Here is a 20,597-nt window from a genome sequence, read left to right as displayed (position 1 = left end):
CCTAGACCACAATCCAAAGATTTCAATCCCGGGGTCTTCCTTGCTCATTGCCAACATTCCCAGGCATAGGAGGTGGTTGAAAATGCCGTGGCTGGGTCAGGGCACCTCAGTCCTCAGAGAGATGCTTCCGCTTGTCAGCATGGCGAAGAGGTTTTTACTCGGGGGACCCCTGCGGATCCAAGCAAGATGCAATCTCTAGTGACTACATTTGTCTTACTGCATTGGTCACAATGCTGTCTCTTTGTCCAGTCGTGAGAGTTTGGGCATCCTTTGCACGGATTTATCATCCACACGGAAGCCTGCAGTCCTTGATCTTCAGAACATTCTTCGGGCCTTGCTCACGTTCAGCAAGGGAGGGGATGCCGTGCACGTATCTCAGGGTGTGGATTACCCTTCCTCCAATCCTGGTGCCCCCATCTATTTCTATTGCCCCCGCTTCTCAGACATGGTCAGCACACTCGCTGAATAAACAATAAACTCTGATACACATCTTTCCTGATGTTAGACCAGGCGGCAGTCTCTCATTTGGCTTGAAGAGCTGCCTCTTGGTCTGTGTGCCTGTTCCACAGGCGCACAATGAAGTGTTTTGGAATTCCCTCCTTCTCCTTGTCATCCACAGAGTCTCTTGAGCCACACAGTCCAATGGTTTTCATAGTCTACAGAACACAAGTAGACATCTTTCCGGCCTTCTCTGCTCTCAACGAGGATCACTCTGATGTCCGCAGGGAGATCCCTCATGCCACAGCCCCTCCGACATCCAGTGAGAACTGTGGGCAGCTCCCTGTTGATGTCGTGCCGCAGCCCTTTTTGAACCATCCTCTGCAATATTATCCTTGCATGTCACATTTGGGTCACCTTTCTTTGGAATGGGCATGAAGATGGGTCTCTTCCAGGATCTTGGTCAGGTAGCTGTCTTCAAAATTTCTCGACCCAGATGGGAAGGTGCTTCCAGTACGTCGTTGGCTTGTTACATTTCCATCAGTATTCCATCAATTTCTGGAGCCTTGCTTTGGATTCATGCCTCCAGGGTACCTTGGGCTTCGCCCTTCAGTGCCATCGGCCTTGATTTGATGCTGTCTCTTGAGGTGGCTGAATACCAGCCAGTCCTTTTTGGGACTGTGACTCCGTACGGCTCCCACCGCCTCTGATGTGTCATATCATTCCAGTTTGCTCGGAGAGTCCGCCAATATTGCAACTGGAGGGTTGAATTTCTTCTTCAGTTCTTTCATCTGGAGAGGAAAGGTTTTCCCTTTTTCAGCTTTAGAGCTCCTGCTCTTCGCCCAGTTAATGATAACACTTTTCGGCGTCTTCTCAAACTTCCCTTTGAGGGTTTCTGCCGGCATGGCTTCCATGTGCTTTTACTGCTCTAGGCTCAAGAGTGGGTGTCAGCTTCTCTCCTGACATCCGTTTTGGTCTCGGATCTCTTTCTTCTTAATGACTGTATGCGTTCTTCATGTGTGGTGTTCTCGGTCCCCTCCGCAGCTCATCAGGCCTTCTGTCCTCCACGTTCACTGTGTCCACTCTGTTCTTAAGATGGTCTCCATATTCAGCGGGGACGGACTCAAAGCCATAGTCTGGCCCTCGTGGCCTTGTTTTCATTTTCTTTGACTCCGGTCTGAACTTACGTGTGAGGAATGGATGATCTGTTCCGCACTCAGCCCATTGCCTGGTGTTGGCTGCTGAGTGTGAGCTTCCCTGTCATCTCCTCCAGTAGACGTAGTCATTTACACTCTCGCATATTCCTCCTGCTGCGGTCCATGCTCGTGGTGACCTTTTATGTTGATGGGGAAAAGGTATTTGTGAAGGAGAAGCCACGGGTCTTGCCAAATTCTATTTTATGATCTCCAGTTTAATTTCTATCACCAAGGCCATATTTTCCAACAACGATTTCCCCCTCTTAATTTCCAACTTTAGAATTCCAATATTCAATAATGAATCAATGAATTTTGATTGCATGTTTGGTCAATTTTAAATTGAGGATGATGGAAGAATTCTTCAATTCCTTCGCACCTGTTTAGTGGTTTGTACATGAATTTTAATAAGAGTTGTATCAGCCCTTGTGGTGTCATGGTTACATGTTGGACTACAACCCACAAGGGCATCAATTCAGAACCACCAGCTGCTCCTTAGAAGAAAGACCTGGCTTTCCACTCCCATGAAGAGCTCCAGTCCAGAAGCTCCCCCGGGCAGGTCTGCCCTCTGCTGTAGGGCTGCCACGGGGCACTGATTGGATGGCAGGGCGTGTGCTTGCTGTGTGCTTCGCCTGAAGGTGCAGAGACCTTATCCTATCACAGACAGCACTGTAGCTCAACACAGAGCTGACATGTCCTTTGTGCGGATGGCTGGGATATCATTCCTCTTGACTCTGTCACCACCACCCCCCATAGGAACCCGTAGAACCATCTCATTCAAAATGGCCAAGACCAGTTCCATTTCAGCTTATCAATGCCTCAAATATCAACCTTTATATATCAATCCCGTCAATACCATCTCGTTTGATGTCTTCTAGTTTGCCTAGATTCCTACTTGGTACATTCCACACCCAGAGATTGATGGATGTCCGATCAACAAATGAAGACCTTGAACACTTTACTCAATGGAAACCAGTTCTTCCCAGTCACATTTTCAGCGCCTTCCAGCCTGGTGGCCTCGGCCCTCACCACTGCGTCGGACAGTGCTCTGGTGCCGTGCCTGAGGTTTCCAGGGGCTAATCCCTCAGAAGTGGACAGCCTAGTCCTTCTCAGTCGGCGCTCAGCCCGGAAGTCTCGCTGAAACCATTTCACCTGGGGGATCCTGCTGGGCGTTGCCATAATAGTGAACAAATTAATTCGTAGAAGCAATACAAAAAGAATGCACCCGAAATTAGGTTAATGAGCTATCGGCACACTGGTTTTGAGCAGGTGATCGGGAAAGACCAACTGTTAGAAAAGGAATCATGCTTAACAGTGTAGCCCAGCACCCAGTGGGTGCATTATGGTGTTGGGAAGTTATATTAAAAGGACTGGACCACCACAGAACAAACAAATCCGTCTCGAAGAACTGCGAGTAGAACGCTCGTTGGAGCCAAGGGTTGTGAGCTGTCAGTTCAGTACTGGGTCCAGTGATCAAGAGAGACCCAAATCAAGAACCCAAATGCACTGCCACAGTCTATTCTGACCCACAGCGACCCCTGGGGCAGGACTGGGCCGGCGGGCTTCCAAGGCTGGAGATCTCCTGTAAAGAGGCTACAGCTTTCTCCCTCAGAGACGCCAGTGGTCTTGAACTGCTGACCTTTTGGTAAGCAGCCCGACTTCTAACCCACTACACCTGCAGGAGGGACTCCTGAGAAAAGACACCGTGCTTGTACAGTGGACGGCCAGCAGAAAAGAGAAAGACCTTGGGCGAAATGATGGACAACCATGAGCTCCGACCCAGAGTGGCTGTGAGGGGCACTGGCCAGGCAGTTTTCTGTCCTGTTCTGCTGTCCGTGGGGTTGCTATGACTCAGAACCGACTCGGCGTCACCCAGCCACAGCCTGCTCACGCAGTCATAGAAAGAGGAGCATGGAAAGGACATGTCCATCTGGGTGGGTACAGAGAGAGGTCATCTTCAGTGGATTCTGAATTCATTCCGTTCTCAGTGAGTCCCCAAATCCCCCACATAGCCAGACACCTTACTTTCCACTTCCTTTAGGAATTATGAGAAAGCAAGTCCACAAATAGAGACCGTATATCTGTCTGCCTCCCTGCTCGGTCATGAATTCACTGACAGAGCGATGAAACTATCCATCATGACTGAGGTCTCCAGCGCTTCTGCCGGGACCCTCAGTCGTGGAACAGGGATGCCTTCTCTAGGCGTCCAGGCTGCAGTGTGTCCGTCCTTGTGCTGCTGAACACAATCTGCGGGAGAAAGACGGGTTGTCTGCTACTCCAGGAAAGGCGCTCAACCTCAGAAACCACAAGGGCAGCTCTGTCTGTCCTTCAGTGTCGCCTGCATCAGGATGGACTTGGGGTAGCAAGTTTGATTCGGGGGGCAACCTGCTCCCGTGTGGACAAGGAGTATGGAGGGCTGTACCATTACCAACGGGAGCAGGTGCTTCTATAAGGTGGTTTTACGTCAATCCCGTGTAACCCCTGAGAAGTGGAAACTGAGGCTTTGGTTCACAAAGGTCGTAAACATGGAAACAGAGCGACAGGCCCAGGTGCTTTGTGCAGGAGACAGAGGCAAGGCTAAGCAGGTGAGCAAGGCTTTGTCTCGGGTTACCCTGCACTGGTGGTGCGTCCGGAGACCCGGGATGTCCACTTCTATGCATGCCGTTTATCACTGACACCTCCTTTAATTGCAAAATGCTTCCAGACGCGCTCCAGGAACTACCGACTAGGGCTGTGCATCTACAGCGTGTCTGTTGTCAGAATATGCTGCTTATTAGAAAGTATGTTAAGAACAAGCACACAAAGCCATTTCCATAAAACGAATTCTTTTTGCCATAGCAAGTTCATTTGAGGTGTGCGTCCGTCCCTGTATGTGTGTATCCATGTCCATGTGTCTGTGTGTACATGTGTCCCTGTGTGTGTCTATGTCGTGTGTATGTGTCTCTGTGTATCCCTGTGTGTGCCTCTGTGTGTGTCCATGTAGAGGTGTGTGTGTAAGTGTCTGTGTGTTCCTGTGTGTGCGTCCGTGTTTGTGTCCATTTGTGTGCGTGTTTCTGTGTGTGTGGAGAGAAAGACAGATTATCTCTGTGGCCACTGACTCCCTTGCTGTGAATGACTTCGCTCCACTGTAGCCCCAAGCCAGCGTTATCCAGCCATCGCGGCTTGACACCCTCAAAGCTTCAAGCAGCACTGCGGCGTCGAGGGCCCTCCTGGCTGTGTGACAGACAGCCATGCTTCTTCCAAGGTGCCTCGGGCCGCCTTCTAAGGCGCAGCTGGGGGTGCTCATTGTTTGCACCCCAGGGTCTCGGGCAACTAGACTTGCTTGAAACGACTGTGTGGGTCTGTGGGGGGGTCGGAACATCTCTGCAGGTCCGTCTGTCTTTGTGTAAATATCTGGCATTTATACAAACAGATGTTTAGCCACCCCAGCCCCGCCCCACACCCTGGGGGAGGAGCAGGTGCTCTTCAAGGAGCAGGCACACCAGGTGGACCCCAAGATGGAAAGAGAGGCGGGCGGGGCATGCCATGGTGGGTGGAGTGCGAGTTGTCATTGGGGCTAGGGTTGGATTGAGTGTCATGGGGTGGGGGCCAGGGCAGCTTCCGGCGTCCTGTGTGGGGGTGTAGTGTCCCCTTCCCTGTATTCTAGCTCAGGGTCGGACAGGACAGGAAGCACTGATGAGGGACCCTCAGCACCTTTCACCACAGCAGAGTCGAGCCCAGGAACTCCGTGCGACCGTCCCCTCCTCGTGCCCATGCTGAACAACAGACTAGGCCATGTCGGCCCAGGCCTCCGGTGGCCAGCCCCGCTGAGCAAGCAGTGGTCTGCTCAGCCCCTCAGGAGGCGGTGCCAACAGTGGGGTCTCCCCTGGAAGTGAGCAGCCCGACCCTGGAGCTGTCATGCTGCACTGATCCCACCAACCATCAGTCCTGAAGCTCTGCCCTCCTCAGGTGGACCCTGGGTGATACCTGCACGTGTGCCGTGGTCCACGGTGGGAACCACAAAGCGACCTTGCTGGGGAGCCTCACACAATGAAGCCATTTACCCTCCACCATCTGCCTCATGCTACGGCCTGCGCGTTGCTGTGAGCATGCAGGAGAGCTGTGTCTCTGGGATTTCAGGACCCTGCCAGTCCTCCACGCAAGAACCCCCACGGATCATAGGCCACTGCCTGGTGAGGGGCCCTAGTGGGGGTGGGGGGTCACCGGGTGGACTCAGAAAGCAGGAGCTGCTCTTTAGGAGAAGGATGGGGCCGGCTGCCCCCTAATGATCTACAGGCTCCTCTCAAGTTGGCAGTGACTCAATGGCAGTGAGGATTGCCGGTCACTGTGGAGGATGAGCCCAGGGCAACAATGGGTTCGAGCCCCTGAGGATCACAGCATGTGGGACCTGGTGACACCGAGGATCACAGAGAGAGCAGGACCTGGTGACACTGAGGATCACAAACAAGGGGACACCGAGATCACAGAGCATGTGGGACCTGGTGACACTGAGGATCACAGATAGCGTGGGACCTGGTGACATCGAGAGCACAGAGAGAGCAGGAACTGGTGACACCGAGATCACAGAGAGAGTGGGACCTGGTGACACTGAGATCACAGAGAGAGCGGGACCTGGTGACACTGAGGATCACAGATAGCGTGGGACCTGGTGACACCGAGATCACAGAGAGAGCAGGACCTGGTGACACTGAGGATCACAAACAAGGGGACACCGAGATCACAGAGCATGTGGGACCTGGTGACACTGAGGATCACAGATAGCGTGGGACCTGGTGACATCGAGAGCACAGAGAGAGCAGGAACTGGTGACACTGAGGATCACAAACAAGGGGACACCAAGATCACAGAGCATGTGGGACCTGGTGACACTGTGGATCACAGAGCATGCAGGAGCTGTGACACTGAGGATCACAGAGAGACTAGGACCTGGTGACATTGAAGATCACAGTGCATGCAGGACCTGGTGGTGCTGGTCCAGTTTTGGACAGAGCTTCCATGAGTGGAGGGTGGCAGCGAGGAGAGGAGAGCTTTTGTCTCAGATTCTGCTGGTCAGACCTGGGCTGGCATCCCGGCTTGCCTGCTTACCAGTAGCTCCACTTTGAAGGCAGTGTAGCCTCTTGGACTCTGTGTCTTTGTGTGCAAAGCAAGGAGACCGGGAATCCCCTCTCATAAAGCTGTTCTGAAAGTCGTGCTGCATTAAAGGGCTTCAGAGCATTCACAAATGAACCATCAGGAGACGGCGGGAACCTTATGTAGGAAGGACCATGGCTGCTGCCTCCGACTGGATTGGGATTTGACTTCTCAAACACTGGACAGAATAAGAACGTGTCCAGAACTGAGCCTGACAAACTTGATAGTCCTCCCACAGTGTCTTCAAACACCACGACTTCTGAGAGCGGCACCATTTCAGATCGGCTTACAGCCAGCGGCTTGCAGTGGTGGGTCAAAGGAAAACAGCAAGACCTTTGGGTGGTTAAAATCTATCCCAAGACAATCCTTCACGCAACGTATCATTCAAGGGCAACAACTATTTGTGCGTGTGCATGTACACACACACACAGACACACACAAGTAGGATGTCAGTTCGAGACAGGGAAAGGTTTACAGTGTCCAAAACACACCTACCTTCCTGGTTCTGCTGACAGCCTTTCTTGCTCAGGACGTCCTCCACGGAATTCTCAAAGACGAGGTACATGTTTTGAAGCAAACCCTGTAACAGTGCACAACGGGAGAGAGACACAGCTCAGGCTGGCTGAGTCACTGCGGAGAAACACAGAGCGCAATCTGTGAGCCACGGCCGCCGTCCCTCCTGGGGGTCACGCAGCACGTGTGAAAGCCCTTGCACTGATTTCCCCCAGCCTGTTGGTTTGGAAGCTTCCTTTTTGGTGTGACCCAGAACGTGGGAGTTCAGAGGAAGAAGCTGGGGGATGATGGTGACCCCCGAGCGTGGCGTGACGTGTCAGGTCCCCGTTCTGGGTATGCTTCTGCGCACATTGCACGAGGTTCTTCCCTAGCCTGGGGAACTGGTGACCACAGGGCCCTTGCATTTGGCTAGCAGTCTCAGAAGCGTCCCATGAACTGTGGGAGCACGGTCCGCAGGTCTCCCAGAGCCTCCCAGGGGTGAGTTGCCAGTCATGGGCTACCATGGGAGCCGGCATTGCAGTGAGCCAGGTGCACTCCCAGGGCCAGCCCGCCCACACTTTTCCAGGGCTCTTGCTGACATGACAGAGTTCAGATGCACCCACTGTAAGAGAAGATGCTCACATGTGGAAGAGAGAATGGTGCTGACCACCCACTGCAGGGCCGAAACTCAGTGCTGCTAGAAAGACCCCCTCCCTAGAAATAGTTTTACCAAATTGAACATAGAACTAACAACCCCCCCCAACAGAAATAAATAGTCCTCTTCTTAGGAATGGACAGTTTGCCTTCCTATCTTTTCAGTGAGAAAGCTGGAGTTTAGGGGCTGTTTTGTGCCCTCCCCCCACCCCACCGTGAGTCCACGCCAGCTCACAGAGACCTTGCAGGACAGAGCAGATCTGTCCATGGGGTTCCCAGACTCAGCTCTTTCCGGGAGCAGAGAATCACATCTGTTTCCTGCAGAGGCCAGTGAACTGCCCACAGCTTAACCCACGGTGCTACCAGGGTTCCAGCTACCATAAAATGATGCTGGGACTAACAGAAACATTTGAATGGGGCTCCCTCCCAGACCATCCCACCAGGCCTGGATGGACATCAGTGACCATCTCTGCAGACAAGGGCTGCCCCGCTGACAACTCGCGATTTTGCTCCCTGGCCCAGAGACAGCTGCATGCGTGGCTGGAGCAGCTGCATGGGGGTCTCAGTGTATGTAAGAATGTGGCTGTGTGTGGTGCTCGGTACATATGTGGGAGTGTGTGGGTGTGAATGAAAAAGTAGTACGGGGTGTAGTGTGTGGTGTGTATGAGCATACACATACATGCTAATGAATGAATGCATGTGTAATGGTGTGCATATGTAGTGTGTGTGGTGTATGTCATGCATGCTACCTAAGTGTCAGCATACATGCATGTGTGGAAGCAGATCACTGGTGTGAGGATGCACTTGCTGTGTGTGTCGGGCTTGAGTGTGTGGTGGGTGTGATGGTATACACATGCATGTGTATGGAGAAACAAGTGTGTAGGCATGATACAGGTCTATGGCATGCATATGCATGTGCGTGAGTGGATGAGTGGTGTGTGTGCTGTATCGCACATGTCCATGGGATATGCGTGCACAAGCATGTGGGTGAGTAAGTGGGTGCAGGGCACACACGGGCAAGTATATGAATGTGTGTGGTGTGTGAGGGTCATCGTATGAAGCGTGTGTTGCGTGGTACGTGTGAGGTATGCACGCGTGTGGGTGGGGGAGAGGTGTATGCAGTGTGTGGTACCTGTGTGTGTCTGTGAGCGTGAACAAACGGGGAACCCGGGCCCCCAGGACACACTGGGCCCCACTCCACGGCGCCGCCCCACGGCCCTGCTAACCCTGAAGTGGCTGTCCCGCGAGGACCCTTTGGCCACAAACATCCTGCTGCCTGCCATCTGGAGCTGCTCGTAGAAAGGCTCCTCGAGCGGGAAGCTGTCCGTCAGGTCGCAGCCCACATACAGGCTGTAGGTCTCGCCCGTCACCCGCACCGTGATGTTCTTCCACTGTGAGTCAGCCAGCCCCACGTCCTCCAGGGAGATCACGTGCTGTGTCCCATCGGTCCAGTACGTGAGGTCCAAGGAGTCGGCCGGGCCATTGGAGACGATCTCAAACTGCCGCGTGCTGCCCGGGCCCTCCAGGGCCAGCAGCGTGCCCCGCGACTTCCGGTCCTGCTTCAGGCTGGCCACCAGGAAGAAGCCCTCCCGCTGCCGCATCAGCTCGGCCACCCTGCTGAGGTCGGCCGCGTTCACCGGAGGGAGGTAGTCGAATCGCACAAAGCGGTAGGCGGGCAGGTTGGGGTCTGGGCCCCGGAACTGCTTGGCACCAATGGTTTTGCGGTTTATGTTGCTGATGCGGAAAAGGTCGAAGGAAGTGTCATCCTCATCCCAGGTGGCAGCTGACAGAGAGGATGATGACAAAGAGGTTACCAGCACGGTCGGCTCTTTACACTCGGAGCACAGCCCCGTGCACAACCGATGTGCACACTCAGCCTGTCTTACACTCAGAGCACAGCCCCATGCACAACCGATGTGCACACTCACTCTGTCTTATACTCAGAGCACAGCCCCGTGCACAACCGATGTGCACACTCACTCTGTCTTACACTCAGAGCACAGCCCCGTGCACAACCGATGTGCACACTCAACCTGTCTTTGCACTGAGAGCACAGCCCCATGCACAACCGATGTACACACTCAACCTGTCTTTGCACTGAGAGCACAGCCCCGTGTACAACCGATGTGCACACTCAGTCCATATTTTATGCTCAGCTCAGTCCCATGCACAACAGATGTGCACACTCATCCTGCACTTTACACTCAGAGTGCAGCCTTGTGCACAACAGATGTGCACACTCAGTCTGCACCTTATTTCTCCACTCTCTTCTTACAAGGATGCCAAAACTATGATGTAAAAGCAAGTTCTGGCTTCCTGGGCTACACAAAGAGGTCACTCTCCAATAGCCACCCAAAGCCTGGTGGTGCAAACACACCCAGGGGTGTCTGGTGGGGAGGACTGTCCATCTGCTTCCAAAAGAACCCCATCGTGAGAACAAGGTTGGTCCCACTTGTGTTCTCCTAACGTGGGGTCGTCGTGGTCAGAGTGAGTGCCACAGTAGTTGGTAGCAAGGTGGAGGGAGGGAGAGGGGCAAGCAAGTGGGTATGTGGCTAGGTGGGTGGTTGGGAGGTGGTAGTAAGTGATAGATAGGTGGGTGACTGAGAGGGTGTGTGAGTAGATGCTACATAGATAAGTGGTAAGTAGGCTAGTAGGTGGGTGGCTAAGTAGGTAGTTAGGTGGTGGGTAGGTAGGTACATGAGTAGATGGGCAAGCATGTAGGTAGGTTGGTGGGTAGGTAGATACATAGGTAAGTGGGTGCATAGGTGTAGGTATATAAGTTGGTAGGTGAGTAAATGGATAGGTGGATAGATAGGCAGGTATGGAGCTGGGCAGGTAGGTAGTAGGTAGTTAGGTGGATAGGTAGAAAGGTAAGTATGTAGGTAGGTGAGTAGGTGGTAGGTAGGTAAGTAGGTGGTAGGTAACTGGGTAGGTAGGTAGCTGGTAGATAAGTGAGTCAGTAGGTAGGTAGGTGAGAAGGTGGGTAAGTTGGTAGGTGAATAGGTTGGTGGATGGGCAGATAAGTAGGTTGGTGGGAGGTAGGTGTGGGAGTGTGTAGTTAGGTAGACAGGTAGGTCAGTAGGTAGGTGGATAAGTATATGTGGCTAGGCAAACAGGCAGATGGGTAGGTGAGTAAGTAGGTGGTAGGCAGGCAGGTAACTGGGTAGGTAGGTAGCTAGTAGATAAGTGATTAAGTCAGTAAGTGGGTAAGTAGGTGAGCAGGTGGGTAAGTTGTTAGGTAAGTAGGTGGGTGGGTGGGTAGGTGAATAGGTAGGTTGGAGGTAGGTAGACAGGTAGGTGAGTAGATGAGTGGGTAGGTGAGTAGATAGGTAGACAGGTGAGTAGATGGGTGGGTAGGTGGGTGGGTGGGTAGGTGAGTAGGTAGGTGGGAGGTAGGTAGACAGGTAGGTGAGTGGATGGGTGGGTAGGTGAGTGGGTAAGTGGGTCGGTGGGAGGTCGGTTTACTCCATCTCAAGTCTGTGAACATGTGCCCATAGAATACCCGCTGTCCTACCATGGTAGTTTCCAATGACGAGAACATAAGGAACCTGAGCCGGGATGTCCAGCAACAGCCTCAGCAAAGACAGAGCCCCACGGGACTGCCATTTCCACGGAGACGTTCTCCATGAGGCTGCCGTGGTCAGTGTGCTCCGGCAGAGGCCCTGGGTCTCCTCACAGTGCAGGCTCTGAGCTCCTCTGCCCACTCCCTCGCTGCGTTTCCTCCCCACCACCGTGCGCCCCTCCTTCCTGCATGGCTATTGCTCAGGGGGAGTTACAGAGAAAAATTCGTATTATTTAACTTGGGGACTGATGAATGTTCAGAAAGCAGCTGCATTACATCAGGGAAGTCCCCTGAAGACCGGTCAGCTCGCTCGGGGACCGTGCTGCCGACAGCAGTGGCGGCAACCTCTGGGCTCAGAGTTCTCAGTGGCGAGGCATGTGGCCAATTTTACATGTCAGCTGGACTGGCTAAGGCCCTCCGCCAGTTGTCCAGTCACTTCTCTGATCGCTGTTCATTGTTTCATGATGTAATCTAGTGTGGGATGAGCTAACTGCTGTCCACAATGTAGCAAAACACAGTCAGTCAGTTGACAGGAGCTTCTTTCTGCCTGGTGAGCTCTGCCTCCAGACCATCAGTGGACTTGTCAAAGCATGCGCGCTCTCTCTCTCTCTCTCTCCCTCTCTCTCTCCCACTCCCCCTCGCTGTCTCCTCCTCTGCACTGTTTCCATTCACCTGATGGACAGATCCAGACAGATCCAAGGGAGCCAGCGGGAGGCCCTCCCACCTGACTCACAATGGTATGAGCTGCTACCTCTGGACAGACCTTGCCCTCTCTCCCTCCCTCTCGAAACCTGTAAGAGAACCTTCAAGAAATGAACTGGTTATGTCCCCTCCAAGCTACTGCCAGGAGGATTAGCAGACCTCACCGAAACCCTAGCAGTCTGAACAACTCAAAAGCATTTACTCGACAAGATGCTTAAGCAAAGCTTAACGTTCCGCCTGGTAGCCGACAAGTTGGAACATCAAGTACACAGTGTGGCTGGGAGAAGGCGGGCGTGCAGCTTTCTGAGAGTGCTGTGCGGGAGCATGCCCAAATCCTTGGAAGTAATTAAGGCATTTGGCTCCGCAGTTCTGTTGGAAAATGTCCTGAGGACATGATCACAAATGTCTAAAGATGTATTCACAGCACATTCTACATGAGAAAGCAAAAGGAGCAATACAGGAGGGTGGATCTGGACGTAGCTGGGGATGGCATATAGTCATTAAAAATAATATGTAGATCCGGTTCTCCCACCGCCCCCGCCGCGGGTCCTAGCAGCTCGGGCAGCGGCGGGCAGAGCGGCATCGAGAAGGCTCTCGGTGCCCCGCCGTCCAAAGGCGTCCTGCAAGCGCCCTCCCCACAGCCACGATGCCCAAGAGGAAGGTCAGCTCGGCCGAAGGGGCAGTGAAGGAGCCCAAGAGGAGATCGGCGAGATTGTCAGCGAAACCTGCACCGGCAAAAGTGGAAACAAAGCCCCAAAAAGGCACCAGGAAAGGATAAATCTTCGGACAAAAAAGTGCAAGCCAAAGGGAAGAGAGGAGCAAAGGGAAACAGGCTGAAGCAGCTGACCAAGAAGCTGAAGAAGATTCACCTGCTGAAAACGGAGAAACGAAAACGAGGAGAGTGCAGCCTCTGATGAGGCAGGAGAAAGAAGCCCAGTCTGATTCATGTTTGTCATGTCTCATCAGTGGGCCCTGTTGCCTCCCTTCTTGTACAATCCAGAGGAATATTTTTATCAACTATTTTGTAAATGCAAGTTTTTTAGTAGCTCTAGAAACATTTTTAAGAAGGAAATCCCAATTCATCCCATTTTTTTGAGTGTAAATGCTTTTTTTAAGACGTGAAATCATTTACTGGTTGCTCATTTTTTAGTACAACCAGGAAATAGTGGGATGTTAAATTGTGGGAAGATCTGACTGTCTTGGGTGTCAACATAACATTCCATGGGAAGGGGGGAAGTTTTTGTATCCCTAATACAAAACATTCTTAATGGCAATTTGGAGTCACTGTCATGCATTTGTATGACTTGAACATTTAAAACTTTGTTTCCACATTTGTTCTCTTAATAGAACCATGTCTGAAACCATTCTGCCATCATGGCTCTGGTCAGAACTGTGCATTCTGTAACAGCTATGGTCGTGGTAGTCCAGTGTTCCTGATCACTTTGTTACGTGCTGTGAAGGATTGAACATTTGAGTGTGTAGTGTGTGACATTGAATTGTGAATTAGTGGGATTTAAGATGTAAGTTTACCAGCATTTGAAGATAATGGTACTTGATTATCTCTTTTTTAAAATTTGCCTCTAAATTTAAAGCTGGAAAGTCACTAGAATTTAGAAACAAATTTTATCTACATGCCATTTTAGAATTTTGGTACATGCATTAAGGATTGTGTACAAATTGTTCATAATGTCTCTGTACTGATCTCAAAACAACCAATAAAAGGCCAGTTACAAAAGAAAAAAAATAATGTGTAAGGAAATTAAATTATGGGAAACCATTTATGGTATGTTTTTTGTTAGAAGAATTCAAATCTCCCAAACTCACAGCTATTGAATCAACTCCAAACTCATAGCTTTAAATTGCTACAGGAGCCAACAGCCTCGTCTTTCTCCAGCACAGCAGCCGGTGGGTTCGGACCACTGACTTTGTGGTTTAGCAGCACATTGTCTCACCTACCACACCATGAGGCCTCCTTGGTGAGGAGACAGTGGAAGGGAGCGAAGCTTGACAATACGAAGTGTTGCGGGTGCTGCGGACACGGGACAGAGAGGACTGCTGGCCTCTCGCAGCATTCTCAGTCGTTTCTCGCGCGTCTGGGGTTAGGGAAAGGCTAGCTGGCAGGTGCAGCTGCTCTGTCCACTCTGGTCTTTGAGGAGAAGGAGAAGGCCGGGCACACTCACCTTGAGAGACTCGGGATGCCCACAGAACCAGCAGGGCCAGCCGCCGGAGCATCCTGCGTCCTAGGAGAAACCACGCTGGTCAGTGCTAAAGCCACCACTCTCCCCTCTGACCACATGCCACAGGTGGCCAGCGCAACTCCCCAAGACCCCCGCTCAAGGGAGCAATGCTGCCAGACCCTGTGCCATTGGCTGTGGGTGGCACCATGGTGTCCCACCGTGTTTCCACTGCAGGTGCTCAGACAGCGATCACCAGGCCTTTCTACCTCATGCACCGAGGCTAGAAGCTCTGCTGAAACCCGCTCAGGGTGATAGCACACCCAAACTGCCCACACACACAGACAGAGAGGTGTCAGGCAAGGCGGAGGGGTCTCGTGCAGGGAAGGTGATCTATCTGCTCCGGTTGTAGAATCCTTACCTAGAGAAGCTACAGTGAAAGGGGTTGTGGGAAACCAGAACGTAGATAAGAATTGTGCTTTTCAAAATCTTCTGGCGGTAGGAATTAGTCATTGGCTAATCCCTCCTGACAGACACTGCTCATCACAGCCTAGGATCTTCCCCACCCAGGCTCCTAAGGACATGCGGGGCACAGTGTGAGCCCCTTGTGCAGAGGAGAAGACGGAGGCTTCGCAAAGCTAAGAGTTCACCCAGAACCGTGCTGCCCATCAGCAGTATGAGGAGGGACCGTAGTCCAGGACGCTTGAATGTGGACTAGGCATTGGATGACTAGCCCCTGGGTCAGCGGTCCAATTCACCAGTCCTTCCACTTGAAAAAAGCTGGAGATAGCTGCTCCCTACCGATGGGTAGTCTTAAAAGCCCCATACAGTATTGCTACCAGTCAGGGTTGGTTTCATAGCATTGGGTTTGCTTGGGCTTGAAGTATTTACACACATACATGTATATAGGGGGGCTTCAAAAATACAAGGGGAAATTCCATGTTTTTAATATGGTTTGTCCATGAACTTGCCGGAGCCCCATTCCGTCATGTGTAGGCAGGCACGGCCCTGGCTCTAACCCAGCTTCCTGCACATACACGCACAGCCAGCGCTCACCGCCATCAGGCTGATCTGACTCACAGCAAGTTTACACAGGGTTTCCAAGGCTAAGCATCTTTATAAGAGCAGACACCCTCATCTTTCTCCAGAGCAGTGGCTGGTGGGTTTGAACCACTGACTTTAGGTTAGCAGATCAGTGCTTCTCCCGCTGCGCCACCAGGGTTCCTTACAAACACACTGGGACATATGTATACACACATCTGCATAGGCACACACGGTCACAAACATCTGCATATGCATACACAGACACACAAAATTGCATAAACATACACAGACACACACATCTGCATATGCATACACATACAGGCATGGATACTGGTGAAAATCCAAGAAAGAGGCTATGTGTAACTTAATTAACTGAAATAAAGACTGCCTGCATTTGAAACTAAGCAGTAACTTAATTTGGTGTGGCATTTTTACGAAAATCATAATGTTTCATTTAGCGATGCTTTTGCCCCAATTGTGCTGTTTCTCTTCCAGGCCTGTTTTCCATTCCTGGGGACTGCGAGCTGGCCTGGGCCCCCGGGCCTCGGGTCTCGGGCCTCAGGCCAGCACACAAGGCAGGAGACTGGGCCGGAGCCAGGCTGCAGCCTCAACCTTGCCCAACTCAGCCCTCTGGTCGGCCCGGGAGGCACAGACTCAACCCCTAGGCCCTTCCAAGAACCGTGTTCCTGGCTCAGTGCTCGTCCACGTTTAAACTATTGACGCTCACTGTCTCTTCCACATGAAAGAAAACCAGCTCTCAGTCTATTCGGGACATTGGAAAGCCAGCCCTCGGGAAGAGAGACTATTCCCAAAAGGCAGGAGGGATCCCTGTAGGACCCCGGGAGCCTCTCGGGTCTTCAGCTGTGTTTGACACAGTGCTAGATGCCAACAAGCCTCCCTGGTGGCACCGTGGGTCAAGTGCCAGGAGTGGACCAAAAGGTCGGCATTTCCACGTCCACAGCATCCCCACCAAAGGATGAGGCCCTCAGCTTGCGAAACGAGCTCATCCTTGGGACCGCACACAGCAGTGGGGTGGGCCGGACCTGGGGGCAATCGTGAAGAAACCTGGGTCCGTAGGAGGTGCTGGTGGGGTTCAGTGCTGGGCTGTTCACCTCAAGATCAGTGTTCTTGACCCGACCCTCAGCCACTGTGGGGAGACAGCCAGGCTGTCAGACACCCAGGGAAACAGCTTTGCTCTGTACTGTAGGGTCGCTCTGCATCGGAGGGGCTGACTGGGCACAAGCAAAGCCCTCATGCACACACAGACAGCGGCAGCAGGAGGATGAAGCCATGCTGTGCCGGGGCCAGCCCTCTAAGCCCCTGTGCCCCAGTCTCCTCCCCCCAGGGAGAGATGGCAAAGGAGAACCCGCCGGTGGCTGGTGGCTGGGGTGAGAGCCTGTCTACTTGAAGTGTCCTGACTTGGATGCTTAACGCCCCGTGTAGTGCAGCCCAACCTGCCAGTCTCTGTGGGAATCCATGCATGCCTGCACACCTCCGATGCATTCATGCTACCACACCATCTGACACGGTCAAAAAACCAGACTCACGCCTCTGAGTCCACCACGACGCATGGTGCACTCATTGTCATGAAATACCGTGCTCTGGCAGAGGGGCAACAGAGGCTGTGCTGGGAGAAGGGCAGCCAGCCTGCTCCTTAGAGGTGAGGATGGACGTGCTCCCGGGAGGAGCCAGGCCCTGCAGGGGTCACCGTGCTAGTTAAGATGGAGGATCGGTGAGCAATAGGAAGGACCCCATGAGAGGGTAGGACATGGTGGCTCCAACACAGGCTCCAAACAGCCCAACTCTGAGGACCGGGCAGTGGTCCCTTCTCTCATGTGTCAGAGCCGACTGGACGGCACCTGATCACAGCGGCTGGAAGAACAACTGTCCATGTGACTTCGTAAGGGGTTGCAGTGAGCCAGGTAAACTGCACCCTCAAGAGCCCCTGGCTCAGCAGAGCGCCGCAGGGTGGTTTTAAATGGACAGTGGGCAGCAGGCGGGCAGGGAGGGGTGTCCTCCTGACCTTCTGCCTTCTGGCTGTCTGGTCAGTTTTTATCTCCCCCTGATAAAATTCCTCTACCCGAAGGCCACCTGGGGTGGCCAGTGGGCACTGTGTGAGCCCCCCAGAAGGCGAGTCAGCGGGGAGCCCGTGAGGACAGTGAGCTCGTCACTGGCCAGGCCGAGCCTCCCTCTGCGGTCCCTCTCAAGCTCTCACGCTGCCGGTGTCAGCGGGCACCACTCGCCAAGTGAGTCACGGCTCTCGGAACTGTCATAACAGCAGCAGTGACCAAGGCACAGGCAGCGTCGTCCCCGGAGCTATGGTGCCCCCTCGGGGCTCCCCAGGCTCTGCCAGCCCCTGCGACCATCGGCTGGCCACAGTGACAGAAGGCAAGAGGGAGTCAGCCCAGGCCTTTCTCCCCCAGACCCTCGTAAAGCTGCAAAGAGCTCTTCCTCCGCCACAAGCAAGAGGGACGTGGCAAAGAGGCACAGAGAACCCCAACGCTACAGGGTTGGGAGAGGGGCGGCCAGGAGGGGCTGTGATGCCCGGGTAGTGGGAATAGAAGAAGCAGAGTGCCCACACGGGTGACACGCACGGTCACCAGAGGCACAGAGCGATCTGTCCAAGAATGTTCCCGCCCCAAAGCCAAGCCCTCTGCCAGGGAGTGAGCTCTGACCCATTGCCAGCCTCACGGGCGCCTCAGAGGCTACAGGTCCATCGCGAAGCCAGCGGCTCACCTTCCTCCTGGGGACAGCCAACTGTTCAGAGAGCAGCCAGGGTCTAACCAGTGTGGCAGCTGAGGAACTCCGCTTGCCATGTAAACCTTCACCTTTCAGACAACGCACAGGGCTTTAAACGGCCCCTGCAGGCGGGTGGACAGGCGCACATCAACTCCCGCTAGTTGGCAGGCACCTCCTGCCGGACCCAGATCTGCTCTAGAGCGGTGGGCAAAGTGCCTCCTGAGAACCCTTACACGGCTGCCCAGGCTGGTCCACGCACCCCCTGCACCCCTGCACGGGCCCCAGCTGAGAATGAACCAGGACTCCCTGGAACCCCGCCCCTCTGAGGGGTCTGCTTGGGTGAGTCCCCAAGGCTCAGAGCCCAGAGGACTAGCCCCAGGCAGCTAGGAGCTCTGAGTGTCAAGTCCACTGCTGTGCTCCGGTCCAGTCCCTTGGTGAAGGGGGACGAGCGCCCTGCCTGGAGCTGGCCTTAGAGGCATCGCCCTCCTCAGGTTGCCCATCTCGGCTGTAAGTAGCCCTGCTTCCTCTTGGACCCAGAAAGGCTTTTGGAAATCACAAGACAGCACCACGGTTTGCTAAGCAAGCCCCGAGCCAGCCTACCTGGTGCTTTGTGGCTGGCGTGTCGAGAAGCAAGCCCGAGAGAAAGCGATGGTGGCAGGCACTCAGGGGCCCCACGGTGCACAGGGCTGGCTCCACACCTTGGCTGCTGCTCCCTTATATGTACCCCGGGTGTGGGGACCCGCTGGATTTACCCCTCCGAGGACTGACATCAGGCCGGCCCTCAGCCCACCATTTGCTCCGGTACCTGCAGCAAGAGGCCAAGTCCAGCCCTCTGCTGGCCGGCCGGCCCTCCCTCTCAGCCAGAGGGGCCAGTGGGGCGGGACACAGGGGCGGGACGGCTCCCTCAGCCGCCTGGTCCCCCTCAGGAAATAAGGGGCTATAAATAAAGCTTGCAGGCTGGTCTGGAACTCCCCTGTGCTCAAGGGAAGAATGCAAGCCTGGGGCTTCCGAGACAGCTGGGCTCAGAGCAGGCTGAGGCGGCCAGGGGCTCGGTGTGGCATAGAAGGATCTGTGTGCTCGGGGAGGGATGGGCTGGGTATCCACAGGGTGGCCCCCAACACACACACACGGGGGACTCCAGTGATCACGTGCAGAAACTGCAGTCGGTCTGGAAGTCTTCTGGCTTCTTCCAGATGTGAGCTGGCTGTGTCCCCCTGCTGCACAGGAAATGGGTCATCCACTTAGCATGGACCCCGGAGCCCTGGGTGCCTGGCTGAGCCTGAGGGGTGTCACATCTCACTGTGACAGCTCTGGCGAGGGGAGGACTCTGTTATGCTGACTTGGGCAGGATAAAGGTGAGAAGCAGAAATTACTCCACCCCGACCCCCACCCCCCACACACCAGCTCTCAAGCAAGGGGTCCCTCCTGGGTGCTGGACAAGGACAATGGACAAGTGGACACAGCCTTACCCAGCAGGGCACAGGCTCCAGGTCCAGGGGCTGGACTGCTCCAGGGTGCTTGTGCAGTAGGGCGCAGGACCGCTCTCAGCCGGAGACGACTGTGAGACTGAGAGAGTGCCCACTGGGTGTGTGCAAGCAGAGAGGCAAAGAGAAAGCAGGCAGAGACCGCGGAGGAGGGGCTCCAGAGACTTCAGAGACGTGTCCTTGGCAGGGATGCATGAGTGGGTGGAGAGAGACAAAGAGCAGGGGAGAGATGGAGCGAGAGGCTGGAGAGAGAGACCGAAAGGAGAGATAAGAGAGTCAGAGCAAAGGAAGGAGACAGAAAGAGACATTAGGGGAGGGAGGCAGAGAGGACAGACAGAGGCAGAGAGGGGCCGCATGAAGGACCACATGCTACTGCCCCCCAAGCGCCCCAAAAGCACGTATTCTGTGGGCAACTGCCTGTCCCCAGCTGCTGGACAGCAGAAAAGCCTCGCACAGAGGGGAGGAGACAGAGCTTGTACCTCCCAGTGAGGTTGCACTGACTGATGGCCAGCAGGCTGGGGCAGCATCCTCGCCAGAATACGAAGTCTGCATCCTAATTGGTGTCACTAACTGGTGGTGATCTCAAATTCCAAAGAAGAATGCAGATCCAGGTCTCCATCAAGAAGTCTCCAAGGAAGAGGACCAGATGGTCTGGTCAGGTCACCTGACTCTGCTCATGGACTGTGGCCAGACAGCGTGGTCCTTGCTACCTGGGATGTTTGCCTGCATGGGCCACGTCCGCGAGGCCATGTTTACTGAGTGGGGCTGTTTGCGGCCAAGCACAACCAAGCCTTTAGGGAAGGAAGTGCTTCTTGGACAGCCTGTGATGTGGCGGCTGTTAACTCGGCCCCAAGTCCTGGTGACTCTATGGACCACACAACAAAACATTGCCCCTCTCCTGCCCCCCAAGGCTCTTGTGTGCTTGAGGGAACCAGGCTTAGTGAAGAGGCCAAGCTAAAGAGAGAGGTTGCCGCTGTGCTCTGTC

General features: G+C 53.9%; 1 protein-coding gene across 3 annotated transcripts in view; it reads right to left on the bottom strand.

Moving 5' to 3' along the window:
• THBS2 (thrombospondin 2) overlaps positions 1 to 19,710 on the bottom strand; it is a 50,502-nt gene extending 30,792 nt beyond the window's left edge. The window contains exons 1-4 of one of the 3 annotated variants that reach the window (XM_075554258.1): positions 19,598 to 19,710; positions 14,352 to 14,411; positions 9,134 to 9,690; positions 7,257 to 7,341 (exon numbers count right to left, since the gene is read on the bottom strand). In XM_075554258.1, coding sequence (XP_075410373.1) covers positions 7,257 to 7,341; positions 9,134 to 9,690; positions 14,352 to 14,403 — 694 coding nt within the window. In that variant the 5' untranslated portion in view covers positions 14,404 to 14,411; positions 19,598 to 19,710. Of the gene's footprint in view, positions 1 to 7,256; positions 7,342 to 9,133; positions 9,691 to 14,351; positions 14,412 to 18,728; positions 18,916 to 19,597 lie in introns of those variants that run through there. The other 2 variants (XM_075554257.1, XM_075554256.1) reach the window with 2 other exon arrangements.
• Positions 19,711 to 20,597: the final 887 nt, after the last annotated feature.

This window comes from Tenrec ecaudatus, chromosome 7, assembly GCF_050624435.1.
Source record: "Tenrec ecaudatus isolate mTenEca1 chromosome 7, mTenEca1.hap1, whole genome shotgun sequence".
Classification (NCBI taxonomy): Eukaryota; Metazoa; Chordata; class Mammalia; order Afrosoricida; family Tenrecidae; genus Tenrec; species Tenrec ecaudatus.
The sequence above is the reverse complement of the archived record's forward strand: the minus strand, read 5'-3'. Positions and strand labels throughout refer to the sequence as shown.